This window comes from Nesoenas mayeri (genome assembly GCF_963082525.1).
Source record: "Nesoenas mayeri genome assembly, chromosome: 15".
Lineage (NCBI taxonomy): Eukaryota > Metazoa > Chordata > Aves > Columbiformes > Columbidae > Nesoenas > Nesoenas mayeri.
The window spans coordinates 10,181,683-10,198,413 of NC_137559.1; the positions used below are offsets into that span (position 1 = coordinate 10,181,683).

General features: G+C 41.7%; 1 protein-coding gene across 3 annotated transcripts in view; it reads left to right on the forward strand.

Moving 5' to 3' along the window:
* Positions 1 to 16,731, forward strand: part of ADCY9 (adenylate cyclase 9) — an 85,983-nt gene that overhangs the window by 35,287 nt on the left and 33,965 nt on the right. For 2 of the 3 annotated variants that reach the window (XM_080353761.1, XM_080353763.1), the window contains 2 exons: positions 10,947 to 11,119; positions 16,430 to 16,534. In XM_080353761.1, coding sequence (XP_080209887.1) covers positions 10,947 to 11,119; positions 16,430 to 16,534 — 278 coding nt within the window. The remainder of the gene's footprint in view (positions 1 to 10,946; positions 11,120 to 16,429; positions 16,535 to 16,731) is intronic. The other variant, XM_080353762.1, reaches the window with a different exon arrangement.

The following is a 16,731-nucleotide window of genomic DNA, read 5'->3' on the forward strand; positions in this document are numbered from 1 at the left end:
AACCGCCTGTTTGTATTGCACAAGGCACAATGTTGGGGGAATTGTGACATGACTGAATTCAGTAGTGCAACGTAATTTCTATTTCTTGAATTTCTTGTAGCCCATTTGAATAAATATTAATATCTCTAAGCTTGCACGATTCCCACAGCCTGGGACAGGGATTGCTGGATTGCCATGTTGTTGAAATACAATGATGAGCAATGTTATTTGCAGGCTCTGCAGAAGCTGTGCTCGCTCACTAGGTAGCTCTTCAGTTCTGGCTGAAGAGAAACAGAGCTTGGATGGGTGGAGAAAAGATCATTATTAATCAATTTAACAACAATAAAACGTATTTACCAAATGCTTGATTTGAACAGTAATTCTTCAAACTGTGCTGGCAGGGTTTGATGAGAAAGATAAAAATGATGATCTTTTACTTTGAAAACTGAGATGTAATTTAAAAAAAAATGAATATCCTCTTATTTGTAATGCATGAATTATCTGTGATATGCAAATTTATTTCTTTTACTTTTTGTCCCTTAAGAACACATCTTTTATGTTCTCTGAGTGTGACTTGGGCTAATCAAGTTAATGAAGTGTTATTTGAGGTATCGTCAGTATTTTTGGTGAAATGTTACTTTTGTCCCGTAAGATGCTCCAGTGCAAATAAACAGGCATGGAGCAAAGCTGGCCGGAGTGTGCAGTGAGTTGCATAGCAGCTCCAGAGGTGTGCATTTCCCAAAGCCCTGCCACGCCTTCTCAGTTAATTACTTTTACCTTGTTACTGCTTTTTGTAATGGGAAGAGGTGGCAAGTTCCACATGTGCATAGCCAGTCCTGAGGAAAGGTGAAATGAGAAGGGTCATTCTTGCCAGTATGTGATGGATATTTGGAAACATATGAGTTAGTTTTCTTGTATATGATCACAAAGATGCCTGAGATTATACATTTTCATTTTGACTTAAGATGTGGGTGCTTGCTGTGTGTTTTCAATATTGTTTGATCAGTTGCTTGGAAAAAAATTCTTAAAACTGCTGATGATGGTGTGACATCTGGTCTTTACTTTACCTTTTAAATGTCAGACTGTCAATTTTTGACTATGATCAACCAAAAAAAGTTCCAACATGAGGAGCCCACCAGCTCATAGTAGGTTTGCCCGCATTTCTTAGTTGATTTAGGTTTACTTGCCTACAAGTCCATAGAGAGCAGTGCAGCTGCACGGCACTTTGTGAAGGCCTAATTAGCCCGTAGGATTGTCCTGGCTTAAATAAAATGCTGATTTAGCATGTCAGATCCAGACTACCTGCATTATGCAAGTGGGAAAGAATTTGCCTGATTGTAGTCCTGTCAACACAGAGAGATTGCACCAGTGTAACAAAATAGACTTCTAAAGTCTTGTTTAAATTGGTGCGTGCTCTTGTCTGGAGTCTATTAAAAAAATGTTGGTACCAAGAGCCACAATAGCTCACTCTGTTACCACAGGCCGGAGCAGGCTTCAGTTGCATCAGACTATTGTTTTTTTAATTGGAATCCTTTTGTGCATCCTGCGCGCTTGCTATTCATCGCTTCTAAAATATCAATCAGGAAGATAGGTGGCATCTTCCAGTCCCCAGTGAAATTTTCCTGGGTGGGATTTCTTTTAAACTTCTAACTGCCTTCAATCCAGCCATGCCTTTTTAGTTTAAAATTAATAAATTCTCATTCCCAAGAGCCTAGAGCTGGTGAAACTTTCACTTGGAGCCTCTCTCTCTTCAACTTATTAAATTCTGCCTATACTTAGCAGAAGCTGGTATGGCCATCCATAGTTCCTAAGGTATGGCAGCCAGAAGAAAACTTAATATATAGGATGTCTTCCTGGAATGCTTTGTATATGCTTTGTATAATTGTCTCGTCTAGAGGAGTGGAATTTTTCTTGAAAAAACCTCATCTATCTGTAGATCTCTGTTTTATAATGCTGTTGTTTAAACAGACTGGCTGAAGTCCGTGCCTTGGAGATATCTTCTGCGCAGTTTTCTGATTGTTTCCCTCCCACAGTAAAATGTAGTTCTAAGTTGGAAACACTTTTTTGTTTATAATAAAAGGAAGTTTTGGAAGTATATGCCACATATCCCCAAAGGATCATTGCGATCTGGAATGTCAGAACTTCCCACATGTGCAAATTCACCAGGGAAAGAAACGTTGACAGATGCGTGACCGAAAGCTTGGATTGAAGTGACTGTAAGGGAGGCTCCATGCAAGGGCTCCCTCCATCATCTTCCTCCCGTGATGTTCTTGCGGCCAGGCCCCTTGCAGTAATTTAATCTAAGTACAGGGATGCACATAATGCTGGTGCAGTACTGAGGAACTCCTGGATCTCAATGCGTGGTCCTGCATTTATTAAAATGGAAGGCTAAGCAGCCTTGAACTTTGAGGTACGCTCTTGTCAACTATGAGTCGAGGAGGGGGGAACCCCAAACCCACATCAGCACGCTAAACAAAAAACTGTAAGAAAACATTTCTCTTTAATGTCTTCAAAAGGCAGTGTTGTCACCTTATCATTTTTCTTAAAGAACAGAGTCCCTAGCATGCCGAAACAGGCATGTTGTGTATTGACATCTGCTTTACATCAGCGCAGCTGTGCACAGCGTGCTGTACGGCTCCATGTGCGGGGGTGTAGGGGGGAGCTGGGTGGTGCTGCACAGGGGGTTCCTGGGGCTGGGGTTATTCCGTCTGCACCCACTGCTGTGTCCTGTCTGCTCCTCAGTCGCAACCCAGTGAAGCAAATGTTGAGTTTCTAAACGGACTGCATTCATATTTAGATTTGATTTCTAATTCATTGTTCTTTAGGTATATTTTCAGAAAAGGTATTCTGTGGTAGGAATATTGTCATTTTTGAAGAAGTTTGAACCCTGTGAAAGAGCTGTGCCTGCATGTGCTTGGTTGACTCTTGTTTTGGCAGTTGTATTCAAAAATTTTGTTTTCCTCATCATACTGATTCCTTCTCAGCTGTTAAAATTAACACAGAGGGCAAAGGGATAGTGAATAAATGTGAAAAAAAATAATGCCAATAAGATAACAGCAGATGCTTTTCGCTGCATGTAATTGTACCATGGCATTTGTTTTCACAAAGGTATTGCAGAGGCAAAGAGTGCAGGCGAGTTTACAGGACTGAGCAGTAAGTAAAAGGCAGACAGTCATAGAATCAGGCCATCTTTTTGCTTTAAATGTAGAAACATCCTATATCTCTTAGATTTTGTGAGGAATCCTTAAGACAGAGATAATATTTTTATCTGCAACACGTTGCTAAATTTGCTGGGCTTCTGGCTTCTCTTGTAGAGCGCGCTGTTTGCCCTGGCAGGACTGAAAAATCCCAGGCGAGCCTTCTGAATCAAATGGACTCTTCTCTCTTGTTAAGGTGTCAAGTTGTGAACTGTAGTGAGTAAAAAATCAGTTCAAAACTCAGAGAGTAATTCCAGTGAGTGCGCTCGTCAGCCATTTGTTTTCAAGCCGTGATCAGTGGCACGTGGGCACCAGCAAAGCCGGTGGAGCAGAAAGTAAATAAGGGCAATCGTAAACCCCAGGATGAGGACGGGTCTCACTCACCAGCCCGTCTTTCCTTTTGCTGGTAGACTTTTAAAAGCTGGATGTAAATATGTTCCTGAGCCGACAGTGGTAGCTAGACAATGGTGTTTGAGCTGGGTTTGCCGAGGCATTTCTCTCCCCAGTATTTTTCAGGGTTTTGTTTGGTGTTTGTTTTTTCCTTACACAGGTGAGAAAAACGTGAAAGAGACTGAAGGAGGATAGACCTGCAGCCTGCAACTTGATTTCTCCAGTTTAGCTATAAATGTAGATTGTGGGATCAGGTATCGGGTTCCCCACTTAAAACTGGCAAACTTTAAATACTAATATTACACATATGTTGTTGATCAGCATTTTCTAAGCCTACCGTTGCTGCTCAAAAGTAAACACTTTGCTTTTCTTTGCCTCTTTTGTTGAGCAATGGTTTTCCATAATATAGAAGATGCCTCTGGTTTCTCTGGCCTTTTGCAATTCATCTTTGGAGATTATGAAGATAGGTTTGGGGTTTTGGTTTTTGGAGTTTCTTTTGTGTTTTCAGTCTATAAAGTTCTGTTTCTTATTATCATTGTTGCTGCTTTCCAGAGACCTAAGATAACGAGTTGGCTCATAAATTCCCTTTCTAACTTTAGCCACAGGAAATGCTGCTCCGTACATACGAAGTGCTTTTCTAGGTAGGCTGATCTGTTGGAATCCAGGTGTTTTGGGTTATGTGCTGCTTTTTTTGTTGTTTTTCTGAGCTGGAAGTGGTTTCTGCGGGTTGGAGGGCAGGACTGGCTGTATCACAAATACAGCTTTGCAGGTGGGAGAAAATTAGTTTTGTTTGTTGTAAAATCATCCAATGTCATCTTCCACAGTCCTGCAATGTGAGTGGCAGAAAATGCCTGTTGATATGAATGACAGTGATGTGGGTTCGGTTTACAGCTTTCTTGCTAAAATATCTGGAGAAATTCAGGACTACAGCAGGACAATTCTTAAGAATATTTTTAGGGCTTTCAAACAAAGTATTCATAGAATGACATAAAAAATATTTCATATATCCTACTGGTCTGGTAAGTGGCTGTGTTGTGCCTGACTTTCCTGGCACTTCCACCACTATTTTTCAAGAAGGATGGGTATCATAATGTGGGGCTTTAGGGCTTGTATTTAATGATATTGGAGTGTTTGGTAAACCGCTGTGATGTATAATGTTGCACACCAACCTTACTTCATGCAAGAGCAGTAGAAATGTGCAGGCATTTTGTTTAGGGCTTATAAGAATTAACATAGAAGTCTTCCCCAGTTGTGTGTTAGGAAGCCTGCTGACTTTGGCTCTGCGGGACCAGATTGCTTTGGGGTGTGGAGACAACAGGAAGGGACTGTGCGAGGCAGGACCCGTCTGTCTGGGGTCTCCTGCAAGGAGCAGCTCTGCCACCCTGAGAGCTGGCAGCACTAAGCTCACCTGCGGAACCTGAGAGATCAGGTTGTGTGCCGAGGGAGAGGTGCAGGCTTTTTGGGCCTGCCCCTGGTACCTGGAGGAAGGACAGCAGGAGAGATGCTGTGCCTGAAAGAGAAGCTATTCTCAGTGACTCCGGGGAAGTTGTCTAAAATAATAAAGTAAATGTGCATTTGCTCTGTAGGGTTATAGAAATATGTTTTACTCCTCTCTGAAAATCCTATTTAGGTTATCTGGGGAGGTGGTGAAAAAGGTGAAGGTCTAGAAGAAGTAAAAATGAGGGAACTGTGAGTTCGTGGTCAGAAGCACCCATGGATATGTGTGGGGTGGGAGCTATTACAGCCTTGGAGCTGGAGTAAAATTTAAACGTAAAGACAAAATATCAAGTTAAATGCTCCTTCCTTTTTCTTGGATCTTCCTGATGGGTGAGGGAGAACGGCACTTTTTAAAATGCTGTGTGTATTGGTGTTTAAATCAGACTGCCCGTAGTTCCTTCAGGAAATTGGGTAAACTCTGTTGGGCGCAGCCTGTCAGGCACTGCTGGCAGCCTCGCTTAGGCAAGTGTTTCCAGTCTTGGAGCATCTCATAAACTTGTTGCTACTCCTCTTGCAGTAGAAGATCAGGCTAATAACTGCATCCTGGGCTGATGCCTTTGGGGAGCCTGGAAGGGTCTGCCTTGGAAGCTCTGCACTCTCCTCTGTTCAGCGTGGGCAAGCGGATGTTTGCTCCGCTGCCCATTGACACCTCTTCAGGGAGGACTTGCCCTGTAAGTGGCCTCTTTCTGCACAGTCCCATGAGTTCTGGGCTGCTTCAGAGGTTCCAGCAGAAATTGATTAATTTTTTAGCAAATCATTATTATTTTTTCCCTGTTGGAATTTTTTCTCTCCAAGCCATCTAATTACAATGTAGTTGCTTCCTTGAAATTCAAAATGTTCCTATAGGCCTTTACAAGCCGCACTTTCTGAAAACCAAAAGCGTAAAGTTGAGCTTCAAAGTCAGAGCGACTCCAGCGAGTTGTGATGTAGAATAACTACTAGAGCAGACGATTTCTGCTTTCACAACTGTGACAGTGCAGTTGACCAAAAGGTGTTTTGCAGAGATATCACAGCCCCTTTGATGATCCAGTTTGTATTTGCCAGGTGCTCTTGTTAGGGGAGGACATTCCTCGGAGCTTTTGCTTCTCTTCTTTTTGACATAAGCAAGTGTTGTAATCATTACATTATTAGAAGCTTCAAGAAGAAAACCATGCTGAAGCTACTTCTTAAGTGCAACAATCTTTTGCCAAATTAAGACTGTAAAATGGGAAAAAAAATGTAGAAGTAATGACCCTTGTTTACATTTAAAGTTGTACTGTTCTTGGCATAACATTCAGATTGGTCACTGGTACCTCTTTGAAGATGCCTCAGTCGATCAGTCTTATGTTGGCTACGGAGTCTGTCTAAGAAAAGGATTTTACATTTCCAATCCATCGTTTTCAGATTTGCTCTCTAGTGAAATATGAAGTGAAACTTTCTGTCCTTCAGTTTCTAGCGCACATGTATTTGGAGCGGCATTTCATGTTCTCGTTGTGTCCAGCTTGCTCTCACATGGGAGTCACAGTCGCTGGTTTTTACATGATGAAACAGTTTTCTTGCAAATTCTAACTTTGTGAGGTAAGATACTACAAAAGTAGAGGGACGTGAAAATCAAGCTCAATTAGATTTGTAAATTTATACTTAATGATTATTTGGAAAGTAATGTGATTAAATGATTTAATTGTGTAGACACTAAGGGAAATGATGGAGAGATAAATAATGAAGGAGAATTGTTAATATAAAGCTATTTGGTAAAAGAGGCATAATTAATATAATTTGGATTTTGTTACATCAATCAGGGACTGTTACTAGTCTTAGAGAACAGAAGGAAGCAGTTATTCTGAAAAGGGATGTCATCTGCTAGTTAAATACTGTTTCTCTGTACTGCAACTAAAAAAGTGAAGTGATTCATGGAGGGAAGAACAGGAATATATAATCGGAGTGAGATTGTATTTTTATTAAATGGATCAGTAAGACCATGACTAAAATATTGCCATTGTTTTTTGGTGTCTCTGAGAATCAGTGCTAAAAAGGGTTTCAAAAGCATTTGAAGTGTGAGGAGAAGTGAAAAGTTTGCTGTGAAGTAATTCTCCTGTCCACTGTCAATAGAAGGCTGAAAAGTTTCAATTCCATACAAGTGGAGCATCAAAAATTGAAACCTGGATCTTATCTTACCAAGGAATTGCTCACCAGCTTTTGTATTAATCCCTCATCTTTTGAGATCTCCTGGGGGAGAACTCATCCTGTCTTTAAACAAGGCATGGTGGGTTGCCCTCTGCTGAGGTACGAATCAGATTAGACTGGCCTAAGAGCAGCTTCTGTCCTGAAGTCATGAGGATAAATGAACTGAAGGGAAGGAAATTAATGACTTAATTAAGGACTTGAAGCACCAGAACATCTCTCCCTTTCCCTGTTCCTTCCCAGTAAGTGACTTTCCACTGATGACCTGGGACAGTTTTTCTGTGCAAACACAGCTCCAGCGCCAGCCCGACCCAGCCGGGTCTGACCTGCACTGGCAGGGCCACCAAAACCAGGTTGAAGACAGATGTTTATACGTGGCCTTATTTACATCTTTGTTTATTTTTGTGCATAGAGAAAATAATTTGTTTGTGAGTGCATGCGTATGGTTTTTTTAATTGTTATTAGTATTTTTCAACGTTTGGGGTGGTTTTCTGTTTGTGTAAGTTCAGAGAAGTGCCACTGGTCAAAAGAAAAGTGAACCGAAGAAAGGAGCCAAGTACAGAAATTTCCAAAAGCTTCTGAAATGCAGTGGTAATAGGACTAAAATCCACTGCAGTTCTGTGGAGATCTCACTTGTTAACTGTTCGGTCAAAAATGCGCTTCACAAACACTGCCATGTCAATATTCAAAATGGTTGAATTCAATAAATGAGCGTTTTAGCTCAGCACGCAGGAGCTGTTACTCTTTATAACGCTTAAAGGCAAGTGAAGGAAATGGCTTGTGCTTCTCAAAGATAAGTGATGTAGCTCATTTTTTCCCCAAGGCAGAAACACTATATACATTAAATTGGTATGTTGGGGCTGCATTGTTGTAGCCAGTTCCCTGTCTTTGTTTCCAAGAGCCATCTCTGGAAGAAGCAGAAATGCACTGCAGGATAAAACCTGCCAGAGTACAGATTCGCTATCAAGCAGCTTGAGGTTGTGTTATTTTTGAGCATTTATTTTGAATAAATTTGAAGGAAGGGAGTGAGTGTAAGATTGGGAATGGCAGGAGGGAAACAAAGGGTGAGCTTTGCCGTTATAAATAGCAGTACAAGCATCTTGTAGCACTTTCTTCATTGCCATGTCTTGACTTACATCGTTGCGCAGCAACACACACCAAAAATTGCACCACGTTTGCTGGTTTTCACATAAAATAGCAGCTCCTCCATTGCTGTATTATTCATTTGATTTTGTTGTGTTACCTAATTGATTTAAACGTGCTACATGGTGGCGTGCTTGTTTTTCACTCCGTACACCATTTGTATGGAAAATGACAGTGTTGATTGTAGTAATTCACTGGAGATGTAGAAGGAGGAAGAATACTGTTCTTGTATAATACATTTTAGTTTTATCGATACAGTTCTACTGAATTAATGACCCCTTTTTTTAATACCGAAATATTTCAGACTGAACGAAGGAGTTGCTTTGTGAAGTGTCACAGATTTACAAGGAATACTAAAGCAAATTGAATTTTGCTATCATAAGAAGGATTTAATAACAAACCAAGTATTAGGCAGGCAATGTTAGTCAAGTTCTGGAAAGAACTTGATTACCCGTTTTGAGTAACGCTCCTTGTTTGCTGGATGTGGTGGGGCTGGAGAGCACAAGGAGTTAATAAAGAGATCCTTACAGGTCTTGGTGCCAAAGACCAGACGTTTTAGCCAAGTTTAAACCCTGCAGCTAAAACCTATGGGACACAGCGGGTGCGAGCAGCAGAGCCCGGGATCTGCAGCCACTGTGTTTTCAGGTTGGGGCAAGAGTGGGTTCTGCTTTCCCAAACACATTTGCAGTTACTGGCGCATTGTACCCTTTTTCCTCAGTGTGGAGCTCAAACTGGAGATAATTTTACTGTATGCAACAGATTGACAAAATAATTATGCCACGCAGTGCAGTAAGAACATAAGAAGTCCCTTTACAAAAATATATCTATTTTTTAAGTGGTGGTTTAGAAAAAAAATAAAGGAATAATAGGAATGGTAAAATAATCCTGTTTAAGGTAGCTTTTGAAAATAGGAGTAGTAATCTTAATGCTCCAGCTTTTACCACAGCAAACATACAATTGTAAGCCGATTGTGGTGAGTTCCTTAAATGACAGCCCCCATCAATATGAGTTCGAAGGAGACAGCCCTACATCTGGAAGCCAGCAGCAGCTCAGGATTTTATTAAGTGGCACTGCCAAATAAAATCCAAGTGCTACTATAAATGGTATAAAAATAAAAATTGGCTATAGTGTAACATCTCAAATTCACAAGCGAATGCTCCAGAATTTGGGGCACTATGTGACAGCACCATAGCTTTCCCAGCGGCTTCTGAGCCTGAGGTTGAAATGGTTGATATGGATGTGGGTTTCTGTGTTGGTTGAAGGAGTGTTCAGGAGTTTAAGTTACTGGTGGAATAAACAGAAGTGGCAAGACTGTTATTAGTATGTCTAACTTACTTTTATTGGAAGGGTTACAGACAGAGTGCTGTTCGAGTGACATACTACAGACCAAAATAAATGGTTTATAGAATATGATTTTCTGCCTGTGAAGAAGTTCATGAGAGAACGACCTTATCATAAGGAACAGAAACCTGCCCTCTTCCAAGGACTGCAGCTTGACATATTTATTTCCAGCTTTCCTCCTATGGACGGAGGCAATTGAGCGCAGTCGATGGCTGTGACAGTCACGTGTCTGGCGGTGGCTGGTGCCAAGTGTGAGGACAAGAGAGGGGGTGATGCGCAGCTGACCCGAACACAAGCCCAGCAGCCACCCCATGAGCGAGAGGTCGGCTGCTGAACCACATGGGACAGCAGGCTCCGGCATCACAAAACAGCGAGCGCTTTCCAGTTCTGCGAGCTGATGACCGCTGCGCTTTTGGGAGCACGTCAGTGCCCTTCCTTGCCGAGTGCAAGATTGCCCATACAGTGGCAACAAAATTAACTCATTTGAATTCAGAAAGAAGTGTGGTTAGTAGTCTTCTTAGTCTTTGTGCCTAGAAATAACCCAAAACGTCACAATGCAAAGTTTCAAGGCAGTAAAATAAGGAATATTCTAAATGAAATTCAGATCTTTTCCTTTTTGAACAGGTTTTTGATACAGCTCAGCTTGACACAACATGGTATTTACCAGCCTGGCCTTTAATATTGGATCTGCTTTCCAATTACGCTTCAATTCGTACAACAGTTGCAGAGAGCGCGTGTGGGTGTACATGAGAGAGATTGATTTTGTTCTTTAAAAATGTGAAGTCTGCACTAACTATGAAAACCCATCAGAATTTCTCGCACTTAAACGCCATTTCCTTTCTCAATGTGCTACCAGCATGAAGCAATCTTCGCAACATATCTCTGACAAATGGAGAGTACAAGTGGAGGAATACATGTCATTTTTCAGAAGTAGAATATTTATACAGATATCACTGAAAAACAGGCTGCAAATCCCTTGCGGAAGTAAAGACTTAGTATGAGAGCTCAAATTGCAACTTGGAAGTGGATACGTAAGGTCTTAGCTCTGTTTTTCAGAAGTTCATGAGTGCAAATGCAATAATGTCAGTCCTGGCTGTTGCTGTGTTAGTCTCCTGTGTCTGGGACAGCAGCAGATGTTGGGCAATCCTAATTGCCACCACTTTATACAGAGCATCTTTATATTCCTGGTGGTTGTTATTTTGGTCTTTCTATGGTTCTGACTGTTTATTTTTTCTGTAGGTTTGAAGACTTACCTGATCTCTGGTCATAAGGTGAAGGAGCCCCACTGCAGCTGCTCGCAAACGCTGCTGCCTGGCTTGGAACCTGGAGATGGAGCCAGGATACAGGGAGCATCGTCAGCTGAGAACACCAGTGACTTGACAAAGACTCTCAAACACGCAGAAAAACCTAAGGTGAGTTCTTGTTTCAAAGCCAAGCAGCGTAGATCTCAAACTGCGCAAACCAGGGAGAGAGGTGCGGATGGGAAAACATCACAGGTTTGCTTGTGCACTGGTTTATGTATTTGTGTGTGTGTGTATATATATATGTATATGTGTGCATACACATATAGTGACAAAATGTAGTTTGAGGGACAGAAAAAAAACTTCTGAGGTGAAATGCCTCACGAGTTTACAAGCAATCCCTGAGGTAAGGTGAATGCTTTTTAAATGTGGTTTCAAATAAATAATTTTTTTAATATTTCAGGACTTGGAGGTCAATGCTGCATTTTCAGTGGACTTGATTTTAGAGGGGATACAGAATATACTTTAAGCAGCTACTGTAACTTATGTGATTTTCTGCTTTGCTGCACCTTGCTTCTGCTGTTCCTCTCTTGTGCATGTAGCGTACCTGTGAACCCTTTCATAGGAGTGTGTAACAGGCATCCCCGCAGAATGATAACAGGATTGTTTGTGTTGTGGGGCAAACTGCTCTGGTAGGCTATGAGATAGGGTTTGAGCTGCTTGCTCTAGAAACCTGTATCTATAACTGAGGGCCATGATTTGTGTGGATTCAGCTTAGAGAAACGATGACATTTTGTTATGTTCACACCTCTCACAAGATCTCTTGACAAGGAAATCTGTGAAACAATGTGTGTTGCTTTGAAGCTATGCTGTTACTCTCCATCTTCCAGCTCAGAACAGATTTCCCAAACAACAGATGTCTATTCTCTATTTTCATTTGTGCTAAGAGTTCCTCGCCCTGGGTTGCCCGAGGTGGGCACAAATGTCAGAACCATGGGTTGTCACCTGCAGGTCACTGTCTCAGTGCGTTTAGTCCTGAGAGGATCTCTTCAACTGGGTTTTGAGATAGACATGACAGTGTGTATATGGGGTGACTTCCATGCTACTCCATTTTTGTGGTTAGTATGTTGTCTGGGTCAGGAGAGTATGAGTAGGGCACCTTAACTGTGCCTCTGTGCCCGATTTTAAGTTTTGGAGTAAAACCAATGGATCACAAGTGAGATCAGCTGGAAGGCTGGCCCGAGGATGTGGTACAAAGTTAAATGAGCTTCTTTAGAGGAGACAGGACTGTTTAACTACAGAAGGGAACTGTAGCCATCTATCCCTCCCCAAAACATGCACTGTGTGTGGTTTGACTGCATCCAGGTTACTGGTGATACTTTTCTATTCCTTCTCCTGTGTAAGAAAGAATATATTTTGCATCCCTCGGGGTCCAGCTCTGCACCTCTCTCTTGTCTTTCAGAGAAGGTACTAGTGAATAAGGTAGGAAGATACATCTGAGAGCAGTCAGTGGGTGTATGTACAAATAAGCCCGTCTGTGCTGCCCAGTGTGTGGTCATGCAGAGGTACGGGTGTGACAGTGAGGGGCAGAAACTCTCTTATTTCAAGTAGTGAAGGAAGACAAAGGTACCAGGTGGAGCAGTGTTACTGAGCTGCCTGTCTGTGGAGCGGGGAGGAGAGAGGAGGGATTAAAACCCTAACACTAAGGGTGCTGTTCTGAGAGAAAGCGAGGACGCTCTGTTAGTGTGAGACAGCAAAGTAAGCTGTAACCAGAGGACCGTGAAACTACAGCAAACTACAGGGCTGGCCTGGCTGCAGCTAGGATTTGATAAAATTTGTTATCTATTAACTTGTGGTACTTCTTGTTAAAATGATCTAAGTCCAAAATTAAATCTGTTGTTAAAGATCAGCTATGGTAAGTGTTTTCTAAAACATGGGGTGCCTTACTCTGCAGAGGGTAGATAGAGGGGCACTGCTATTCCCAAACAGCTAGGATGCAATGCGGAGGCGTGCTGCTGACCCATAATGTTCTGTTGACTGCCTAGTCCCCAACTTTTGTGCTCTGGAACCGTCTTGGCTGTGTGTTAATTGCTGTTTAAAAGCTGAATGATGGTTTGCACAGTGCAAAAGTGCAAGCGTGGCTATCCAAACAAGTGAAGGAGAATCTAAAAGAAGCTGCTTCAGAAGAGCATCCAGGACAAGTGCCAGCTCAGTTTCAGTCTTCTTGGATACCTTGTCTACTCTTGTGCTAAAGCTACTGCATCGAGTTTATACTTAGAGGTACCTGTTTGTATTAATCTCCAGGAGTACTGCAGGTCTGGCCGGTGATCTCCTCAGCAGCCTCACAGCTCTTGGTAAATAGTGTGTGTGACTTGACCAAAACACACCGGTGCTGGAGCCAATTTTGAACGACCCCAAACTCAGCTTCCCCCGCTGCCTGATGCGCATCCATACAATACATGTCACAAACCGTGTCAGAATGCGGATAGCATAGTGAGGAAGCAATCGCGGCAATGCTGAGCACTTTCTTAAAAACGTGTTCTGTCACTGTAGTTGCAGTACAGGAGCTCAAAGTGTACTTGATTCTCACAACATGTCTTGGGACAGGGATTCCAGCCCCCGCAGCATGCTTTCAAGTGCACATGTGCACCAGCCTTCTCTCTGCTGCGTATTGTGGCAGTGGCTGTGGGCCGAGAAGGCTGGGTCAAGCTTGCAACGAGTGTTTAATTTGCCAGCCATGCTAGAATAGGCCTTACAGTGTTAAAAAACCCAAAACAACTTTATCTATCTATATATAAATCCCCATAAATAATAACTGTGCAATTTAATCACAGCTCAAGCATGATTTTTGAAAAGGAGTGTTTTTCTTTTTTTACAGATTTGTTGGGGGAAGGGGGGAGGGATGATTTTTATTTAATATTTTTTTTAAGCCTGCAGCTTGCTGGTAGAGTCTGGAGATAATAATTTGCAAAAGAATAATGACTTACATGCCAACTGTTTTAAATACAAAGCTGTAAACAGTGTCGGTGTAGGAGGAGATGACTCCAGCTCTGCAAGAGAGACTAAGTAGGAGGGGCAAAATTAAAGGCAAGTTGAAATATTTTTGTTTTAAAGGGAATAAGTGGCCGTATTGGGTGTAAAGGCTGACTTTCGCATTTTGGGCTTGAACAGATGTTGTAGCAGTTCTAGTTAAGAAAAGTCAGGAAGGTGAATGCAGCAGTTATTGATCCATGAAAGGAATTACATTTCCTTCTCTCCTCCAGCGTATCTATTGTTCATTTAATTTCAAGCCTTGTTGCAGTATGAATGTTGGTAAAATACACGTACATAAGTAAAATTATGAAGACAGAAACTAAAATCTATAAGTAAATCTATCGTAGCAGCTGATTTTTTTCAATGAAAACATTGTAACCTGCTTACACGGTTTTGCTCTCAGCTTATTTTCCTGATTGTATTTTATAAAATCCCTTACTTGACAGTGAATCATAAGCTGTTGTTAAAGTCATGTTGTTAATCATTTCTTGTTATGAAAACAGAAAGTACTTTTTCTTGTCTTGGTGTTTTTCAGAAGTGCATTAAGGTATTACTCGTCATGATGAGCTCCCATATGCACTGAGCTTGTGTGAATGTCTGCAACAGAGAATGAAGTTAATTATAGTGACTTGAACACACAGGGTACATCAAGACAGATTTCCACCTCTTCTCTAAAGCTCAGGCTTATTTTGTGAGATGTTTGTGTTCTTGTTTAACCCCAGGAGTCAAGTGTTTGAGGTGATCATGCTGATTTATTAGCAAGATAAAACAGGGAGTATTTTCTTTATTTTTTGTTAGAGGCATTTGGTTTTGATTACCGTGAACTGACTTTTGCCATGGATAAATCTACTAGCTAGCAGTCTAGGAGCACAGAAGGCTTATTAGCCCATTGTCACATTCATTTTTAAAGCAGCCTGATACTGCCTTTCCCAAAGTGGCCAAGGCATTCATTGTATTTAGTTCTAGATTATTTTTAAACAAAACCATTTGAGAACCAACTTCATAATTTCTCCAAGTGTACTTGTATTTGTTCAGACTGTACGGGTTCAGAACTGGATGTAACTTGCTTATCTGATGCCAGATTAGGAAACTCACAGTAGTTTCAGTGCCCCAGCTTGGACTGTGCTCCTGTGGAGCAGCCGATGTGATGGTTTGCTGGCCGCTAAGAAGACTCAGCGTCCTTGTGAAAGCCTTTGAGAGGCGTCGTTGGGTGCTGAGGGCGTTGGCAGCTGCGGGAAGAGCGGGCTGGGAGAAACGCCGCGCGGGAACAACCTGAAAATTAAACGTGCAAGTGATTCAATTTCAGATGTGACGGCAGAGACAGAAAAGGGGCTAGTTCTGAAAAGACTCACATGCTGGTCTCTGCAATAAAGAGTCAACCTGAAGGCAAAAGTAGCTGTGATTTTGGACCAGAATGATAGATTACGGAGGTTTGAACAAGTCCCTCCTGAGTCCAAACTAAACGGATAAAACGGTTGTGAGGTGTTGAGTTTGGGACAAAAGACTTAAGATACTTGTTGGAAAATTTGTCAAGATACTTAGTGGACCACCTACCACCGTTGAGTACATAGTGTGCTGGATTTAGTGCGCAGTTTCCGTGCCTGGTGCCCCTGTGCCCAGCAGCAGGCTGCTGCGAGCCTGGCAGCACTGAGCCGTCTGCCCAAAGGGAGCGGGGACAGAGTCCTGCCCATATGGTTCCAGGCCTGCAGAAAAGTATGAAGAACTTGCAAGATACAGATATGGGATTAATTCCCCTTAAGAAGGTGACATTTTAACTCCAAGGGGTTAGGTCGTTTTAAAACCTGAAGTCTGACATTTTAGGTCACTTCCCAAACGTGTAACCTGCAGCTATTACAAGTCCTGGTGGGTTTGCTTTCCTTGTTTCTGGTGGCATTTGCTGGATGTTTGGTTTCAATAATGTACAATAGCTTGAGCTCCTCTCTACTGTCTTAAAGCACTATATGAAAAAGTATTTACCTTTATTAGTTTCAGATTTGTTGCTTTCCATTTCCCTGTACCGTTCATAATGCATTGTGATGTTTCATGCTTTTTTGAATTGTGCTGCATTTTGTGCTAAGTCTTCACTCATAATACCATTCAGACTCTTTTGCAGGCAGTTTTTAAACAAGAAAACGACACTTCTCTCACTAAAGAGTGTTCTGTTCTTGGGCAGGCCCTTTGCTAGTATGCAGTGATTACAGTATATCCGTGATCTTACACCAGTAAATCTTTCCTGGATTAGATTTAGCTTCAGTAAACAGAAAATCTGTGATTTATTTTTTAAATGGTGTGTCCTGTTCCAGTCAAATTTTGCTCCCTGCTTCCCATTCTGTAGCATTGTTTATCTTCTAACCATGCCACAAGTATACAAGTGGACTGAATTATAAATTGCATAATACTACGAAGACACCAGAATGTTCCTGGCTAAAATTTTTTGTCTCATTGCAGCCTTGCCCTTCATGTAGTACCACCCTTGTTCCCCACTGCGATGTCAGCATAGACGAAGGAGCTATCCAAAATGGTTGTCAGGATGAGCATAAAAACAGTACAAAGGTAATTTAAGTATTTATTGTATTATCCCTTCTTTTCCCTTACTTCTCTGCTTCAGTTAGCTTTCTCATTTTTCTGTTGCTATTCCTTTATTCCAGATCTTAAGCAGCAGAAACAGTTTTGATTTTGAGCAGTTGTGTTCTGAAATTTAGTTGAGCCCCGCCCCAATTTTCAAAATTACTAGTAATTTTATGGGCCCA